General features: G+C 40.2%; 1 protein-coding gene across 1 annotated transcript; it reads left to right on the top strand.

The window, feature by feature from the left end:
* Positions 1-7,893: 7,893 nt before the first annotated feature.
* Positions 7,894-19,433, top strand: SPIC (Spi-C transcription factor). Its single transcript, XM_059726197.1, has 5 exons — positions 7,894-7,989; positions 9,993-10,086; positions 12,298-12,410; positions 13,743-13,851; positions 16,954-19,433. Exons 1-5 carry the CDS (start codon positions 7,894-7,896, stop codon positions 17,397-17,399), a joined length of 858 nt encoding a protein of 285 aa, XP_059582180.1. The 3' UTR covers positions 17,400-19,433.
* The last annotated feature ends 538 nt before the right edge of the window (positions 19,434-19,971 follow it).

The following is a 19,971-nucleotide window of genomic DNA, read 5'->3' as shown; positions in this document are numbered from 1 at the left end:
GCTCTGACATAATGAGCAGTTGTTGCTACTTCCCTGTGTATTCCCAAGCCCCGTTGGAAACTTGAAAAGGGTGTACAGTGGTCTAGAGAGCAGGAGAGGTTGCTGGATAGATCTGCTGGTGTTTGAGGTGGGAAGGCAAGGGAGCTACATTTCATATGCTCTTCCACTTGCTTTACCTTCATGGAAGCAAGTGTTTTATTATCTTTATTAAGGAGCCAGGAGGGTAACCACAAACAGGTGGATTCCTAATAGTGTGGTTACAATGGAGCTACATAGCTAGAGAATTGGGTAAGGGAAGCTGCTAAGGGCCAGAGCAGGTATGTAGACACAAAGCCTCTCTGAGAGCAACACTGGCCACTCATAACTCTCTGAAATTCTGTTGGGTTGATAGGGCAGGCCTCTTTGACAAGACAAACCACCACTTCAAACAGAATAATTTCCATAATCCAGCCTTTTCATACTTTGTTTTTGGTGATAATCTGGGCCACATTTTAAGTCATCTATCTTTTCCTGTTTGGGCAACTACAACTCGATTGATATTTGAAAAATTTTGAACAAGCTATAACTGCCTGGTGAGAATACTTCTGCCATTTCAGACTGTAAGGGCCTCAGTGCAGGGGCTCTTTTATTTTATGTTTTGCCTACTGCCTAGCACAAAGAGGTCAGGAAGATAATTTGGGCCTCTAAAAGCAACTATAATACCAATCATTATAATCAGGGATCTGGGTTTTCTGTTTCCCATAGAAAAAAACAGGAAAAATGCAGATTTTCCCTTTCAATTGAGGAAAAACTGGTTTGAAAAATGAAAAATTGGTTTTTCATTTTAATGGAGAAACATGTGGATTTTCCACTTTTGCAAAGCACAGAGTTCCAGCCTTCAGGGTGCTAGGGGGAGTGGGAGAAGGGAGGTCAGGCAGAGGGTGCCATGTGCATGTGTGTGCTCACATATGCACATGGCTGTCAGGCAGGCTGGAGAGCAGCTCCAGCAGGGAAGTCTGGCAGGAGAGAGAAGGAGGGATTGAGGCCCCCATAGGAAGGGAGGAAAAGAGGGAGGGAGTGAGTTGGGCAGGGCTGGGCTGGGGCCAGGGTTGCTGCCAAACCCTGCATGGGGCTTGGGGCCTGGGGCTGGAATGTGTGGCCACAGGGCCCGGGCAGGGAGCAGGATGCAGCCATGGGCAGCATGTCCGAGGGGCAGGGGAATAGGGCTGGCTCCCCACCACACACTCCTGGTGGGGCAGAGGCAGGGATGGGCTGCACACTGTGGGCTCAGGCTTCATGCCCTGCTGCCCTCCCCTCGGGGCCTCCACAGCCCAGTGGGTGGGACCCAGTGCAGCAGAGCAGGGTGGGGCAGGAAAGCTTGTTGCAGCTGCTGCAAGCCCCTCGCTGCCCTGGCAAAGTGCCCTCTGCTTGCCCAGCAGCAGGGTTGGCAGCGTAGAGCTGTGCCTCTTGCTGCTGCTGGGAGGGTAGGGGGTGCCTTGCCCTGTTGGCATGGAGCTCCCAGTGGTGCCATCAAGCTTCCCCACCCGGCCCTGCTCTGTCCTGCCTCACCGGGTCCCACCCACTGGGGCACAAAGGCCCCAGGGGGAGGGCAGCAGGGCAGGGGGCCCGAGCCTGCAGCGGGAAGCCCGTACCCACCCCAACCCCACCATGGGCTCTGCTCTGGCAATACCACCCGTGGGGGAGGGGGAGCCGGGCTCCGCACTCGACTCCATTGCAGCGGCCAAGCAAGGGTGAGAATAAGTTCAGAATCCTAAACAATGTTTTTATTGTTGGAAATGGGTTTTTAAAACACAGAGGAAAGAGAAGATGAGAGGTTTATGATGTCTCTGTTTAATGTTCACATTCAAATTTTGATTCAATATATCAGGGTCATCAGTCATTCAACATACTAGAATTTGAATAGTGAGTTCTCGTTTTCAGCCTCATTGCTGGAAGCCACTCTTCCATTTAACACAAAAATCGTAACAGACAGATTCAGTTATTTTGTATACAAAATACCCAGGAGGGAGCTGCCAGGTTTGCCATGGCGAACAGTTGTGAGAGAGATTGATATGTTGTCAGCCATCTAGGAACAATGAGATCCTGTCTCTAAAAAGAACAGTGCTCTGGTTTTACAAAAAGACAAGTTAGCGCAATGCATATCCCCAGAAATCACTCCAAGCAGAATGCAATTCATCCTGAGAGACAGTGAAAGTTTCACTATCAGAAACCAAAGGATCTTTTGGGGAGGGAAGAAGGGAGAATTTGGCATAGACTGACAAGAGCCTATGGGTAGGATACAGAAGTGGAAGTCTTGGAGACCTGAATTCTGTTCCTTAGGCAATTCATTTTATCCGTACCTCATTTTCCTCATCTATAAAATTGGAAGAATGATATTTAACTGTTTCCCCTTTAAAAGCACCTTGAAGTGAATAAAAATCACAATAATTATTAGTAACTATGTATTATTAGAGTACATGAAGAGAGCATCTGGGCCCCAACTTTCAAAAACGTCTCAATATATTTGTCCAGGTGCAAATAGATAACTGTTCATGCACAATGCACAATTATATTTGTACCACATGATCTTGCACAGACAATCCATAATTTGTGCGTTTAGTTATGTTTTCCACGTGCAACTACATATTTTGCACACATCACCACCTCTTTTTCAGACAAGCATATTTTATGTGTAATTTGAGATCCTTCACATGAACTGGTGACCCTAAATACATATTTCCAGTGAATAAGAAATTTTATAAAAAGCTGTTCTAATGTAATTTCCCTAGTGATATAAGTTAGAAGGCGTCCTTCAGATCTGCAATTGCCCTCTGATCCTGTATTTTAGAATCTTAGGTTATGAAGGGACATCAAGTTTTGCAAAGATTGAAGGTGTGTTTTATTACACTGGTGTCCATCCGGCCATCAGAAGGAAGTCAAGTCAAGTTCTGTGTGACAAGGCATGTGAAATAACAAGAAATATATTTTTAGAATGATAATAACTTATATTCAAGCATTCACATACTGCCTTTATGATAAGTAATGAAATAAGAAGATATTCACAGTTCATGGAAGTATGAAGTTTTCTTATTCTTACATCTAGAACAGCTATATCTGACAGTATACAATGGATTAATTGAGCCTGGTTAAGAATAACATGCTGATCTGAATGAGATTTCAAGTTATTGTGAATGCTAGTACTATAGTACCCTTTGAATATATGCTTTTAAACAGTGATAAATGAAAAAGATGTTAAATGAAAAACCCAAATTTGAAAAGTTCCTTTACATTACAAATTCTGAACTCCCATAGACTTCAAAGGGTTGTAGACTGAGCCCTAACAGGAAACTCATAAATGATTAAATTATACAAACCGGTTGGGGAGTTTAAGACCAGCTTATAAAACACGAGTTGCATTTGCAATAACACTACCTATAACATCTTCCGATTCTACATGAAAACAGAAAATGTATTGTCCATTTTTTTAATATTGTGGCCTGGTATCATAAATGAAAACATAATGATGAGATAACTTTGACAGGCAGGGCCGTCTCTGGGTGTGTGGGTGGCGAATTGGGGCGACTGCCCCAGGCCCTGTGCTTTGGAGGCCCCTGTGGAGCAGGGCGGAGCAGCAGCGGTGCAGAGCTGGGTGGAGCAGCATTTAACCGCTCACTAACCTCTGCCCCTTGCTGCTGATGCCACCTTCACATCCGGGGCCCGGATCAGAGCAGGGGCAGGGCCCTGCACGGTCTGATTTGCCCTGGGCACCATACCCTGCTCAGGTTAGCTCTGTTAACAGGCATTCATTTTTATGCCAGATTCTGCATCTGAGCCCCATTTCATTTTCACTACAGCATTTTTTGTGGCTGAGATGAACAATATGGGGATAATAGTAATGCAAAAGAATAACAACCTGAATTTGGGCCTACATGCAGGTGTAGATAAAAATGCATCATTGCAGGTGTAATTCCCAATAAGTAATACCTTCTAGCTGATAGGAAGACAGTAGAACCTGGGGCAAGATTTGGATCTCAGGTAAACTGTTGTAACTTCACAAACTTTAATCGATGTTTTCTCAGTCAACTTTGCTTTAACTGAGGTCAGAACCCTGTAACTCCTGTTCTGAATTAAGAGTGTGCAAATCAGGCCCCCTCCACACATTACAGGTATTGCACAATTAACCAGTTAATTCTGCAATTACCTTGAGCCCAGCTACACATGCAAAATAGATATCACTCCATAAAAAGCTCCAACTAGGTATAAAGTTAGACCTTGATAATGTGTACTAGCTTTACAGCTGATTGCTATTAAGCTTTAATTTGCACCTATAGCAGGGTCTCCCCTGCAGCTGGGAGCCCCCTCAGTTGACTGGACTCCTAAGCACAGAGGTGCATGAAACCCAGTTTGGGCTGCGAGTCCCTCAACTACTGGAGACACTCAGCCTCAGCAGCTGCAGACTCTGGGTTCCAGCAGCACCCCGTAGCTCCTGGAAGTCAGAGTCACACAGCTGTAGATGCTGGGTCCCTGCAGCGTGCCTCCCGATACCACAGGGTGCAATTACAATATCCCAACCCTGGGGCTGCATGAAACGCCCAGGACAGGGAGATCACTACTGCAGTAATCTCCCTATTTTAGGGGGTTTCACACACTGCTGAAGCTGGATGATTGCTGCAGTCATAATCTCCCAGCCCTGGGGATTTCACGCACCCCAAGGCAGGAAGATCATGGCAGATGTTTCTCCCAGCTGCAGGGGTGTGTGGGGTGTCCCTGCAGCTGGGAGCTCCTCTGCTAAGGGGGCTCCCAGCTTCAGGAGCTTGCTTCTTGCTGCTTCAGGGGGAGCCCAGGATCAGGTTTCCCCTGCAACAAAAATAAAGCACAATGGGATCTAAGGCACCATCCCACAATTGCACCTCCTGTCATACACATGTGGCATGGCAGGAATTGAAATTGTGTGAATTGCACATTAGATCCTAATTCACCTTTACCTGCCCATGTAGAGGGGGCCTAACAAATACTGTATAGCAGTGTTTCTCAACCAGTGGGACGCATCCCACTGGTGGGACTAGAAGGTCGTGTAGGTGGGACTTCAACTCATTGCCCAATTGAAAAAATCAAAGTTGTTTGCACTTCAAACAGATGAATCAATGAATATCTTGAACAGTGGGGTTTTGTTTTTATCATAGTGGGACCAAGGTTTTTGGACAAAATGGTTGGTGGGACATAAGGTGCAAAAGGTTGAGAACCGCTGCTGTATAGCACATTTCTTCTATTGATCTTGGAACCCATTCTTATTTTTAAATTCTGATACAACTAGAAAGCATTTGTTACTTTGTCTTTGCTACAAAAAAGGGGGCTAGCCATGGAGCCTCTTTATGCTTATGTTACAGAGCAAAACTAAGTTCAATGGCTTAGTAACAGTTGAACAGGAAACTAATTGCTTAATCAGCTTTGCTGCCAATTCCCATGCTGAATTATGTTACACCTTAAGAACACTTCTTGTAATTCATTTTCCTTTGTAAATCAAGTCAGATCAGAATAGGTCTATAACATGCTTCTATAGAATAACTCAAACATTTTACCAGGAAAGTATTTACTTGAGTATTTTTCATAACTCAAGTATTTTACTAGGAAGGAATGGCAGATATCTTGAAGATTTAGGGCCTAGGACTGAAAAGTAGCTTTGAATTTCATACCCCTCAAATAACTGGGTGTTCATATCATTTTGTCTGCAAATCAGTTATATTTACAATCTATAGCCATTTTTAGTGCTACTCTCTGTCAACTGTTCCTAATAGATGAGCTTTAGGCGGACAGTGCTGACAGTGATTGCTATTTTACGGAAGTTTGTGGCAGACAACTGAGGTCATTTTGAATACTTGCCAAAACAGATGGCCTTGCCTCTGAGGACTTTTTTTTGCAGAGGCCCAGGTGACAGAGTGATGTCTTCTAACAATTATGGGCTCTGGACTGCAAAGAACCAGTTACAGAGTACCTGCCTGTTTTGAAGGACTTGTTATATCAGGGTATTTTTTTTCCTTAATCAAATTAGTTTGCCACAGAACTGGCAATGACAGTTTTCCAGGATTTGTAAAACTCAGAGGCCTTAGTAGTGAGTGATGAATTTGGCTATTAAAATTTAGAGTAATGCCCACCCCAAACTACAGTCTAAGCCAGTGATTCTCAACCAGGGTAGTGCAAGATCCTTTTAAGGGGCCTGTAGCATGCCACACAATATTATCACTGTTAGGTGTACAAACACCCACACCTGGTTCAGGTAATAAACTCAGAGGCCACATATAGACAAGCATGGCTGTGTGGTATGTGGCGATGCAGACACATCTGTGATGCCAAATACCACACATTCAGCTATTCTCCAGGGGTCAAAAAAACCTGCGCAAAAACCCCCCAAAACCTGGAGTGGCACATGTGGGGGCAGCATGCACCACTCAAAACCACAGCCTGGCCAACCAGAGCCATGCTCCAACTGCCAGCCAGGCTCTGTGCAGCAAGACGGCATTGCCGTAGCCCCAGGAAGCCCCCAGGACCCCAGGTAAGGCTGCTAGGGCCAGCTCAGTACTGGCCCCAGCCTCCCCTACCCCACCTGGGGTAACCTGCTGTGTACCAGAGGGCACATGACACAGGCATTCCTCAGGGACAACTAGTGGCGGCACAAGGTATCCATCCCACTGCTAGCTGTCCCAGGGAAACAAAATGTCCATGCTCGTGTGGATATAACCAGAGATTTCAATTAGGAATCAATCCATAGTGACAAGAACATTCAGACCAATTATGGTGTTTCAGAGTTCTTTGCAATATAAGACTTGGTATACTATTTTTCCACAGTCAAAAGACAAGTAGAAGTGAAAAGCTGGCATTTTCCAAGGGGTACCTTGAGTCTAAAAATGCTGAGAACCACTGATCTAAACAGTGATTTCCAGATCCAAATTTCCCCAGCGTTTTTTGGTGTTCTGATGTGTATTTTGATTTAGTCTGTTGTTTAGACTGAGCCAACCAGGAAGTTCTTATCTATACCCAAATGACCTTAAAATCCATCATCATCTTTATATCAGAGGGAAAGGATGTAGATTATGTGCTTGGGATGTAATGTTTTCATGGCAGTTTTGCAAGCAAGGCTTTTCTATAGTCAAACGGAATCAGTTTCAGTTGCTTATAATTTTGCATAATTTAAACAATGATTACACCATTTTATTTAATTCCAAAGTATAACACCCTACTGTTGTGAAGACTCTTCTGAAGCATCCTGATGATTTCTATATGGCCCAGAGCTAAATTAAAAGCCATAGTGGCGCTGCACTATACCTTAAGTCTAAAAAAAACCCCCTACTTGAATCACTTCCCCAAAACTTGCTATTTAATGCATCCCCTCTTTCAGCCTATTGCTGTAAAATTCAGTCCCTCAGTATTTTTAAACTGATTGGTGTGCTGTATGCAAAGTTCCTATCCCAGGTAAGTGGTCAGACTTCTTTGAAAAATAAGGTATAACTTTTTATTGGGTGGGGGAGGGGGAGGCTTTTGTAATTTTTAGCTCTGTAAATGGTACAGCTGTTCAGTGGTATCTGATATTTTACTCTTGTAGGTTACTGAAATCATAATCAGATATTGCAGTCAAATGTACTACTTATTATTCTGGAGATAGGGCCATATAAAAATCATTTTCACAAGTGCTGGTCAATTAAAATTACAGGAATGCTGGTTTTAATGGTATGATTGCATGCGTGTCAAGGGGAAAACTACTGATTTTAGCAATGTTGAAACAGGTTTTAAATATATTTCTGAAGTTTGGAATGCAACAAATATATGGCCCCAAATCTGCTTTCAGGTACACCAGAAGTCTAAATCAGTAGATTTATACCAAAGATAAAGTTGGTCCCTCCTGTTTTGAGCACAAGAGGCATGTGCAACATTGACCTCCATAAAGTCTATAAGAAAATGTCTATTGACTGCATTGGAACCAGGATTTCACACTATTTGTTTGATACCATAGATGTGGTAGTGATTAATTCAATCATTGTTTTAAAATAGATCTATAAATGTATATCGAAAGTATGTGATATATATTGTAAAATATACTACTTCTGGTAGGGAGTCCCCTGTGGTTCAGTGGTAGAATCCTTGTCTGCCACACAGGAGACCTGGGTTTAATTCCTGGATGCTTATACAAGTACAGACATGGAGGCACCAAATGTTTGGATTCAGTCTGGCCTTTGGATTCTGTTTCAGTGGTCTAAAGGGGGGATGGAAGGTCTGGGCAGCCTCTACTCCTCCAACCCCCCCCCCCAACCCCTCCCTAGATATATGCACCAAAGGTCTGGGTGACCTCTCATGCATGCACCATAATCTGGAAGGATCAATGGTTCCCAAACTTCTGGTAGACATTAGCCAGCAAAACACATTTGTATTCGTACTGACCTTCATCTGTATAAGTACTGTACCTTGCTACCCTCATGAAGTCAAATATTATACCCATTGGCAACATTCCTGCTCTTTTAAACAAACCAAGATCTTACCTCTAATGAGGTAAATATGGATTCATAAAATAATTAGAAAGTTTCAATATGTTAACATTTAAAAAGAAAAAAATGCAAGGTATTTAATTAAGGCTGTGAAAATAATTATAAGAACCTGTGTTGATATGCTAAGTGTGCCAAAAAGAGAAAACTGAGGAACCATTTATAAGTAACACTACATATAACACATATTCCACTTGGGGTTGGAATAATTTCTATTATCAAGGTTTGTAAAACAATCTAATTATCTGAAGAAGCTAACAATTACTCTGGAGGATTAGGTATATGTAGATATATTTATGTGCTAATCTGTAATAGGAAAAATTACTTTTGGTTCAGTAACGTGTGAAAGAATAACAAGAATTAACATGAAAGATTTACCAGCAAATACCTGTAGTCAATTCAGGTTAATATTCTCTGGGAAATTAAGCAGTTAATGTAATTATGTAGTAATACCTATTCACCTTAAAATTTAAAATGTTAGTGTATAAAAATAATATATGTGAGATACTAACATAAAAGTAATATCTTTACGGAAAATAACATGTCATTCTTTCAGGGGGTCTTAGTAAAAAGAAATTTTGTGGGTTTTTTATACAAAATCCAAGACCAATCTCTAAAACCACTAATTTAATTATTATTCATTAAAAACTTCTACTAAAGCACCCTCTCTGATGTGTTTATTTTTGTAAGCACTTTAAAATATCTTATATTAAACTGTAGCATATCCTAAATTTCATGAGAAATAATCTGGTGTAACTCCAGTTATTGCACCAAAATGTATTCAGGTTGAAATATTAAAATTGTATTCTTTTCATTTAAACAGGATTTCCATTTTGGTATCTAAATAATGGTAAGTCAACAATCTCTTTATTCCTATTTTTCATTCCTATATTTCATTTTCCTATAAACTTTGCATTAGAAGTTGTCAGGAGATTGCATAATTTGGAAAAGTGTTGTTTTCTCTGCTGTGAAAAAAATACAAAGCTACCCTACAGTGGTAATAAACAGTTTTGTAAAACACCACAGTGTGGTTTCCGATATTAGAATATTGTAGCATTCTCACTTGCCAACAGTTCCTAATTAGAGTGTAGTATGTGGAATCACTTGTATGTTATTGAGTCATAGGTTTGGTTTTAGTAAGTCCTATTATAGTATAGATATAAACTTTCTTATTAAAGTCTTTGAACCAGTCTAGTAACAATGAATATTCTTTTTGAAAACTTCTCCTGCAAATTTAGGAAATGGCCTGTAAAACACTTTTACAGTTTTACTCACTTGAATTGTCCCACTCATCTCTGAGTCTCTCTCCAAGGTGCAAGCCAAAAGTGGCTACCAGTCTACGTTCCCACAGGAAGATTTATTCTATCAATATTCCATGCTGCTATTCCATTTGCCCTCAAGTGTCCAACTAAAACTGGAATCTTGATGACTCAGAACCAGTCTTTGCTGATTTAAAACCGAAAACATCTGTTGTTCTTACAGAATTTTATGGATCAAGACATATTGGGTCAGGCCTTTGAAGATGCCCTAGAGGTGCTGCAGCAGCATTCTGATGGTGAAATTCAGTATCCACCAGGTAAAAAGGACTATTATTGCAATCATTTAAAATTGTTACAAGGGGAAGAACGCTTTAAACAGCTTTTCCTGGACAATAGCTTCCTGTTCTCAAAGTATACATGATCACAGTACAGTACCTATTTTTCAGTTTACATGTTGGAAATTGCTCTGTGAGGTACATTGTGAGTGAACTGATGAAACAATTCATTGTAATACAAAAATGGTAATTCAGGTACCAGTGATTTCAGCAGTCACTGAATTTCTCTTAAAGTGAATTAAATACAAATGAAGACAAATATTTTTGTGCAGTGTTTTGAATTCTGGGAAATGTATAAGAAAATAGAATGTATTAATTTTCAATGTAATGTAAATATGCTGGCTTTTAAAAATCTTTAATTTATCAGGCTATAAATTGAGATTTCTGGTAAAGAAGTATTGTATATTAGACTACTGGACATCTAGAGCTCTTCCTATAATTGTTCATTTTACAAAATGTCAACATAGTCAACACTGAAAGAATGGGGGTTAAATTATGGTGCTACCCTTGAAACCAGTAGCAAAACTCCCATTGACTTTGGTATCACTAGAATTTAATTGAGGAGAATGTTTTATTATTTGACATATTAATTTATTATATTCTAATGCAAAGATATAGTAATATAAAAGTTATATCCTCTAAAGATGTTAATTGGTCTGGGTCTACTGTCTAAAGTCTTACTTTGACTTAAGAGCTCATTATATACATTTTTTGCAAGGTTAATAATTGCTAATATACAATGTATTGTTCTTGTCCAAATCTGTGAAGGAACCAATCCAGGGAGATGCCAACCACATGTAATTCAAAGTGTTCAGCACTTCCCAGACCTGGCCTCCACTTCAAAATAGAATAATCATACTTCTTTAAAGGCCTCTTCTGTAGCATGTGACCTCCTCCAAATGTTGCAATCCAGTGCTGAGTTCTGCTATCTATAAATATCCTGAGGGATTAGGTTAATTTGGTGTGGTTCTATCTGGCACTTCAAATGCTGTTAGAATGTTATCCCTGTAATTAGTTTAGACCTATAACATTTTAAAACTATTTAATATTAAAATTTTCAGATTCCTGAGATGGCATTTTCAGAATTTTCCAGAATTTTAGTTCCTATTTTATTCCATTACCTTGTATTGTATAACTTGCACAGAAACTGTTTCCTTTTTCTTTCTTACAATCTAACACTTCTTGTAGTCTTCCAAGATTATCCCATTCACCATTCTATTTGGTAAACATAGACATTTTCTTCACTATCCAAACTACTTCCTATCCATGAATGCCTGTTTCTTTTTAAACATTCTGCTTTCCACAAACAACAAATAACCTATTAATCAATAGTAATGAACATGTATATGGCTACAATCTGCTTGGTGCTGTCCAAACCATAGATATTGAGAATGCTTTCTCTGGAGATTTTATAATCTAGACGGTAGCCATAGAAAGATAAGACATCCTGAACCAAAAGTAATTTTAGGGCACAGACAGAAGTTATGTTTGTAACATGATTAGCCTTCTGAAAGCACTCTACATCCATGTTGTGACACATGTGCATGGCTACAGAGTGCTTTTAAAGTAGCCAATCATATGACAAATTCACCCTCATCAAATGAGGGATCAGATGAAGGTGGTCCATTTTGGAGCACCTTAGGGAAATTGTATTTCCTAGGATTAATCTGTCACATGATCAGGGCTGGGCTGATGCAGCCCAACCTTGCCCCAGGGCTGTTTGCAAGAAGGGAGGGGTAATGGGGGAGGGGGAGTGAGTGGCTGGGGGGTCAGGGGTGGTGGGGATGGATTGGAGCTCTCCCACATTGCGGCTTCCCTCAGCTGCCTCCTGCTCCAGCTCAAGCCAGGCAAACCCCAGCCAGCAGCTCACTTCTCTTCTACCAACCCCTCTCCCTTCGGGCTGACAGCTATGGAGGTGGGGTGGGGGGCTGGGAAGAGGGCTGGCTCCTCAGCTGCAGGCACACTTCTCAGGCTTCTGCAGGAAGGCTTGATCCCGCCCCCTCCCCCCCCGCAACCGGTGAATGTCCATTGGGTTGGGGGGGAGCTCTAACTCATGGTATTTTATGTAAAGTGCCATGAGTTAGAACAGGGGCCTGCACGTCTGTCAGTGCCCTGAATAATTCTGCTTCTTTTCTATTTTTCTCACTCATTCTATGTGTATATTTTAATTTTTTTTCCCTAATTTTCAAATAGATTGTAAAAACTGCCTGACGGTAATCAATCATCACCCTCACTTCCGAGCAAACCCAAACTACTCCGTAGCACCGCCAACAGAGGAACCGGTGTATAACTGGCGGAATGTAGTAGTAAGTAAATCAATTACACAGCAGTAAAAAGAAAACAAGCTGTTCATATTTCATACCCTAACAAAAATTTATCCTGGCGTAGAGTAATTCTGGTGTAGTTACATAAGAAATCTTTGCACAATAAATTTGAAGGTCTCCCCTTAATGCTAACTGCTTGTGGTACCAAATAGGACCAACTATTTGAGGAAATCAAAAAGTAAAGAGAAGTAATTTTTTTTTACTATATGGTACTGTAGTTTAGATGATGTCAGTCACTGGAGTTCTGTGCAAGCTAACAAACAATCTTAGTATTAGGGTGTGGAGGGGTGACCTTTATATTTTTTGGGAGCAGACAGAGAAGAACAAACTCTAGGGTCAGTAGTTTGTTCCTTTTTTTAGGATGTTTTAGAATGGTAGTTTTATGCAGAGAAAAAGAGACTGTCAAGTACTGCACATGCTGTTCCTGGGCCACTTGGTTTTAGAATGCTGGGGAAGAGGAAGCAGTATTTTGGCTCTTGATCCAAATTGGCTTTCCTGGTTTTTGCTTTTTCTGAAAGGACAGTAGGTACATAAGCATGGAGGCTGCTCCAATGTGCTATAATTACAATGAGTCAGAGCAGATTCAATTAATCGACAAGTATGCTGGAGTGTGCCACATAGATTCGATTAACTGAGTCTGCATCAGCATCCCCATGCTTCAAAATGGTGGCATGGGTGCTTGAACTAAAGCTTTAGTGCAAGTGCCCTTGCTGCCATTTTGAAGCACGGGACGCTGATACATGAGAAGCTGTGGTGCTTTAATTAGAGCGGTTCTCGAAGCTGCTGTAATTAAAACTTTCCCCACCCCTTTCCCTCCCCCCACAAATCTGTGGAGCACGTGTAAAAGTGCCCAATGTTCAAATAGTGAAGGAAGATGGGAGCATTGCTGAGATAGTTATTGTTTGCCCAATTTCACTGAAGCCCCACTGCCAGGAAGCAGCTAACTAGAGTGGAGCACTGTAACAGAAGTCAGTGAAGAGACATAGATCTTCTGTGCAGATGGCCATGGCCTCTTACATATCCTTAGGCATTTGGAAGTAGAACCTAAAGCCCTTTCTCTTCCCTTCCCTACTCCTAACAGAACAGCTGAAATTGCTTGATGATGGGAACATTTAAAATTTTCCCACCGTACCCTACTTCAGCAGGAGAACAATCAATCATTTCTCCTAAACCTCATGAATGCTGTGATAAGGAAAAAAATCTCCTTTTTCCTCTGATAAAAAGTAGAATTCCAGAGGTTACCTGTAAAATGGATTCTATTTAACTTTTTTTTTATTAGTGTGTTTTCTATTAGTAATTCTGTTTGTTTTAAAGAACAGCGCAACAGATCTTTATTCTGATGAGATTGTCTACCGCAGCCTGCAGAATATTTCAGAAAGCCAACTGATGCATACATCTGGCAGCCAGCAAAAAGGAGGAAAAGGTGTGTAGAAAGAATGCTAATATGCACTTTGTGCTATCTCTGGATCCTTCCCCCGCCCGCCCTTGCCCTGATGAATTATGTTTCTTTTATTGTTTTCTTAATTTTTTCTTGTACTCTTAAGAGAAGGCAGTTAATTCATGCTTTGAAATGAGCTGATGTAAATCAGATAACAGTAGAGTGGAACAATTTAGCCATCTGAGTGATTTATAGCAACCTCTCCAGCAGACTTATTTTTCCAGAATCTCATTAGCTTAGATACATTTTTTGATATCTCAGTCTGACAATGCCTCTTCATTATCATCAGGAAAGGGTAGGCCTGGATATCCTTCCAAATCACCTGAGTTGAAGGTAGATACAAAAACATAATTCAGCTCTCAGTAATATCCTCATCTACTTTAATTGTTGCTTTTATTCCTTCGGGTCCAATGTACTCATCAATTCTCTTACAGGTTTTTACACTTAAATATTTTCTTTGTGCTCTTCAAATTACCCCTTTGCTCCCCAAGTTCCAGTTTGCATTTGAGTAACTGTAGTTTATGTTCTTTTCCATTGACTTTGCTGGAGCTGGATTTCCATTTTCTGAAGAATATCTGCTTGGCTGGAACATGCAGTTTAACTGCTCCGTTTATTACTTGCCTTCTTGCTTCCTTTTTTTGTCTAGGGGTAAGCCTGCTTTCTGTGATTCTGCTATAGTAGCCTCCCTGCTGAGTTGACACCCTTTGCTTTTGATGTTAGGGTCTTTTTGAGTAGCTTCCTTTTTTTTGTTTCATTTTGAAATCCCCATTTGTGAAGTTTAGCCACACAGTGCCAGTTTCTAGTATAATCTCTTCCCCATGGACGTTGAACTTAATTATACTGTGGTCACTGTTGCTTAGTGGTTCAATGACAGTTGCTACTGGGATAAATTCCTAGGCACTAAGTCAAGAATAACTCTTTCCCTTGAATGCTTTAGAATTTGCTGTTCCAAGGAACAGTTATATATAGCATTAAAATTTTGCCTCTAAAGTTTATGCCATTGTTACTCTTGGCCATTTAACAGGTAATTAATTAAAGTTACCCTTAGTTATAGCTGTTCCAGTAGATTTAGGTGCCTAAATCAACAGTGTTGAGAGAGATTAATATCCTTTTTCTGGTTAAAAGGTCAGTATATACAGTACTATTAATGTGACTATATTCTTATGACTTGGTCTTTGTATTCATAGAGATTTTCCCTATTCCTTCTAGCTTCTGTCACTTCCTATACAGTTTGTTGGCAGGTGTTCCATTAGTGTGTCCCATTGAGCTTTTTCATACTGCCATGTCTCAGAAGTGCCTTTTATGACCACATCCATTTCCAGACATTCCAGTTCACATAGTTTTGCATTTATTTTTTATTTTGGGGGGGGGGGGGGGGGGGCTATTATTTATGACTAACCATGTGCCTATTTTTATTTAACTCCTTTTTCTGACACCCTGTTACATTTCTGGAAAGTACCTTTGAGTTCAAACTGTTCCTCCTAGTTCAGCTGTCAATTTGGTCCTATTTTTTATTACCAGATGCGGGGTTACTGTCATCTCTAACAGATGTCTAAGCGCTCCTGGAAGCTGCCAGCTTCCTCCTAGCTTCCAGTTTAAAACAGTCACCCAAAGTCTTATTAGCTTTAGGCACCAGCAGACTGTTTCCACTGTGGTTAAAGTAAAACCTACTGTTCTGCATAGATTCTCCCTTCCCTAAAATGTTCCACTCTGGCAATGTTCCTGGCCCATCCAGGAAGAGCACAGACCAACTGCAGATACTTCCTCAGCCTGATGAAGGGTGTTTGTACCTGAAAGCTTGCAAAGAATAATTTTTCTAACTATTTTAGCTGGTCTAATAAAAGATATTGGATTTACCCAAAGAACCTTGCCTGCCACTCTGGCAAGTGTTTTAAAAATCCTTCTCTTTGTATCAGACTTTTAACTCCCAATCTAGTTGCCTCTGTAGGGGCTTATATAAGATTTTGCCCTACCTCTACAAAAAAACTGAGGCAGTCCCTCCCAGAAATGGGGCCTCCTCCACAGGACCATGCTCCTGTAAGGATCATGCCTTGAGGGAAGACCCTTGCTTCAGGTAATTCTATTCTTTGAAGGAGGCATTCAGTGATATTAATACAAATGACAGCCCAGGGCAATCACTCCTCTTTTCCCCTTTCCACCTCCCCAGACCTGCCTGTTCTTCATAGAATCATAGAAAAGTAGGGCTGAAAGGGACCTTACAAGGTCATCTAGTCCAGCCCCCTGCTGGATTCACAAAACAGATCTCTACAGTTTCTATACTGATCTCTCTCAAACTCTATTTCTGAAAATGAGCAGAGTCCACTTCTGCAACAAAAATGTAGTACATCAGAATTCCTGTTTGTTTTGTAATACTTCAGACTCAAACAAACAACATTTTGACAAAAAAAACAAAAATCCTTTACTTTAAAATGTCTTTACCAGCCCTATCCAGACCTTCCTTCCTATACTGCTTAAAGAAATTGGTCCCAGGCACTGGTCCTTCAGCATTCATTAGAAGTCCATTTAAATGTCTTGTCAGGTGTGTATGCTGATGGCAAAAATCACTAAATATTTTTTCTAGTCGTCCCAAACTCAGTGAATCAATCCTGTGATGACCAAATCCCTACCACTATCGTCTGTCTGGGCACGTCTATATGTTCATTAACGTGCCTTTCCTACTGTTCATTAAGTTTAATACCTCTAATTTCAGGTAAGGTAAAGGCACAGTAGCTGTGCTAATGCACAGTAGCAAACACAATTTTTTTGTGATGCTTAATGCACAGTAGACTAATTCTATTGCACATTAGTGCATCACAGCAAAATCTGTGCTAATGCACAAAAGCTCTGGAACAGTCCACTGTACACTATGGCGTTTCAAGTAGATATACCCTTTGTGTCTTACAAATATAAACCCCATTACTCTATTTCTGTTTTAATGCATTGCTTATATTGGGCTTTTAATCCATGTCAGGCTACTAGGTTGGCTTAGGTTTCATCTTTAAGACTCTTTAACAGGAAATGGACATCTGCCCATCAATACAGATCTGAAGTCTACTCTGACCACTTGCATTTTATTTTCTTTTATAGGGAGAAAAAAGCTTCGTCTGTTTGAATATCTTCATGAGTCTCTCTATGATCCAGCTATGGCAAATTGTATTCAGTGGGTGGATAAATCCAATGGTGTCTTCCAGTTTGTTTCCAAAAACAAAGAGAAACTTGCAGAGCTGTGGGGGGAAAGAAAAGGGAACCGCAAGATCATGACGTACCAGAAAATGGCCAGAGCACTGAGGAACTATGGAAGAACAGGTGAAATCATTAAAATCCGAAGAAAGTTGACATATCAGTTCAGTGCAGTTGTTTTACAAAGACTCTCTCCCTCTTATTTCTTGGGAAAAGAGACAGTTTATTGTCAGTACATTCAGTCTGATCAAGAATACCAGTGTTCGGATGACTGGATCGCTTACAATAATTACATGTATAACAACGACTATGCATTGCAGCATGCTAACAGCGAGATTCACCAGTCACATTAATTTGTCTTTTATAGCTAAAAATATTTTAGGAGAACTCACCTTGCTATATATTTTTCCTTCTAAAAATATAACACACATTTTAAAAAATATTCAAAACTGATCATGCTTTTCTCCTATAATTATAACCTTTTTATTGGGTCTTCAACTAAAGTAGCCATTGTTGAGTCACGTACTAATTTCTATTTTTCTAGAGGAATTGGCCTAGATTCACAACTTTTAATTAGGATCAGAATCTACTGTTAGCCTTTGCCTGGACATCAAAGATTGTATTTTTACATCAGTATTTATACAAGGCTTTCCTTGATTTCACTGGAAATGTTGTGTATGGAATATGGTCTTTAGTTTTCAAATCAGAGTTTATATGCACCTGTATTCTACTTCTCACCAACAATTTCAGGTCATGGGATAATAATGATAGAGATTCTCCAGATGCCTGATGAGTTAAACAACATTTTTCTTTAAGAGAAATATTCTAGACAAATACCCATTTGGCTGTTAGAGCCCACATGACATAGAAACAGGAGGTGCACCAGTGCACCTTAAGAAAATAAATTAACCTCTTGAAATCTGGTGTATTTTTTATGATTCTGTATTTAGTTGTAAAATAATATAGATGTTTTTTGTATTTACTTATATAGTCGTAACTTGCATGTTTAAAATACCCCTTTCCCTCTCCTTCAACACGGTTACAAAACTGAAATGCCCAGCAGCCTCACACTCAATTAGCATGGGAGAAAATAAGTTCAGTTATATACAGAATTAATATACTCTGCTCTGGGTCAGCACAAGCTCTTCTACTTTACCTCTTACACCTGCTTATGACCAGCTTACATCACTGTTAATGTCATTGCCAAGTGTGTCCCATACACTTCCATGGAAGCATTACCCAATTCCACTAGATCATTATTTGCTCAAGGTAACTGCAAACCCAAATACCTATTAAGACAAAACTGGCTTGTGACGAGAAGTAATAATGATGACCTGATATATATGATGTTATCAACATGAAATCATGAACAAGTCACTAAAAGACAGAAGAATCTATGTGGGTATGAAAAAATGAGGTTGATACCAATTTGACTCATACTGGTTTTACACCAGTGCTACTCCTGAGTGCATTTACACATGCGCTTTACTGCACATTAGACTAATTTAATAAGCAACTAAGCGTCTACACATAAGCACTGTCTACACATGTGCTACAAATAGGGCACAGCAGAATAATTTACTCCGACAGGACAGTCCTATCAGACACAGGTACTATCCTATGACACAGTAAATTACTGCGCTTAAATGCATGTGTAGACAGTGATGTCAGGATTAAATTATGGGATTAGTTTATGTGATGTCGGGATTGGCCAGAGCATATTCAGTTGCATTAATTGCACATGTTGATGTGCCCACTTGGTAGTTTGGTAGTTTCTCTTGATTTGTATCAATATAGGGGAAAAAACCAATCAGAATATAACTACTGCTTAGTTGTGTAGGGATGACATTATATTTCATAGTGGACACAACAATAAGGTCCCTACTCAAGAAAAAAAACAATTGAAGTCCATTCTTTAATATGATGGAGAAGCTGCATTACTAGAAACTTGAAATAATTAAAATAATTACATTAAAATTGGGCCTGGTTGTAGTATCCATTGCAAATTTGCCTAAACAAGGAAGGTAGGACAGGTTTTATTAATATGCTGTGTCTACTGGCATTTCTTGTTATTTTAATAAAACTACACATTTTTAGACTTTAATTTAAAGTCTAAAAAGTTGGACCAATCCTGCTATCATGTTGGAGACAGCTGAAATTTCACTCGAGTAAATAATGTAAGATTCTGTTATTTAAATTATTATCCTTTAAAATACACACGCACACACAAACAATGTAAAAGGTTATTATTTGAAATTGCATACAATATGTGCAAACTCACCAGTTAACAAGCTTAGTTACCATGCATTTGTCTCCCACTCTACACTGATATTTGTATTCATTGGCATCTTTCAGTTTGTATCAAATTAAAAACCTGGTTTGTGTAACATGCTTGTTTCAATCTCTCTTTCTTGACCTCATTTGCTTACCAAGGATATTAAATACTTATTGGGCGTGTCTTTGAACACAGTAGACTCATTCTAGACTTAGTCTACTGTGCATTAATATCACAAAAGACCGTTTGTTTGTGCTAATGCTCTATAGTGCTGATTATGGTACAGTAAGTTAGTACCTCCAGGGCACCTATACATGAGCGTGGATGCTGCTCTGACATGCTGGAATTCCAGCACATGGAGTTTCCTGGAGCGTGGCAATTGCTGCGCTTCAGCAGCCTCCTGCATCTTGTGTATCAGCATCCCCACACTTAAAAATGGTAGCTGGGTGCTTGAACTAAAGCTTGTTGAATGAGCTTTAGTTTCAGCACCCCCACCACCATTTTTAAGCACGGGGACTCTGATACAGGAGATGCAGTGGTGCTGTAATTAGAGCGGTACTTTAATTAGAGCGGCTCTAAATAAAGCACTGCCCCCGCCTCCCTCGGAGCACATGTAAAAGTGCCCGCAGGTACTAAACATAATGCAATAT

This window comes from Alligator mississippiensis, chromosome 4 (genome assembly GCF_030867095.1).
Source record: "Alligator mississippiensis isolate rAllMis1 chromosome 4, rAllMis1, whole genome shotgun sequence".
NCBI classification, from domain to species: Eukaryota; Metazoa; Chordata; order Crocodylia; family Alligatoridae; genus Alligator; species Alligator mississippiensis.
This window is presented reverse-complemented; position numbering and strand designations above follow the sequence as displayed.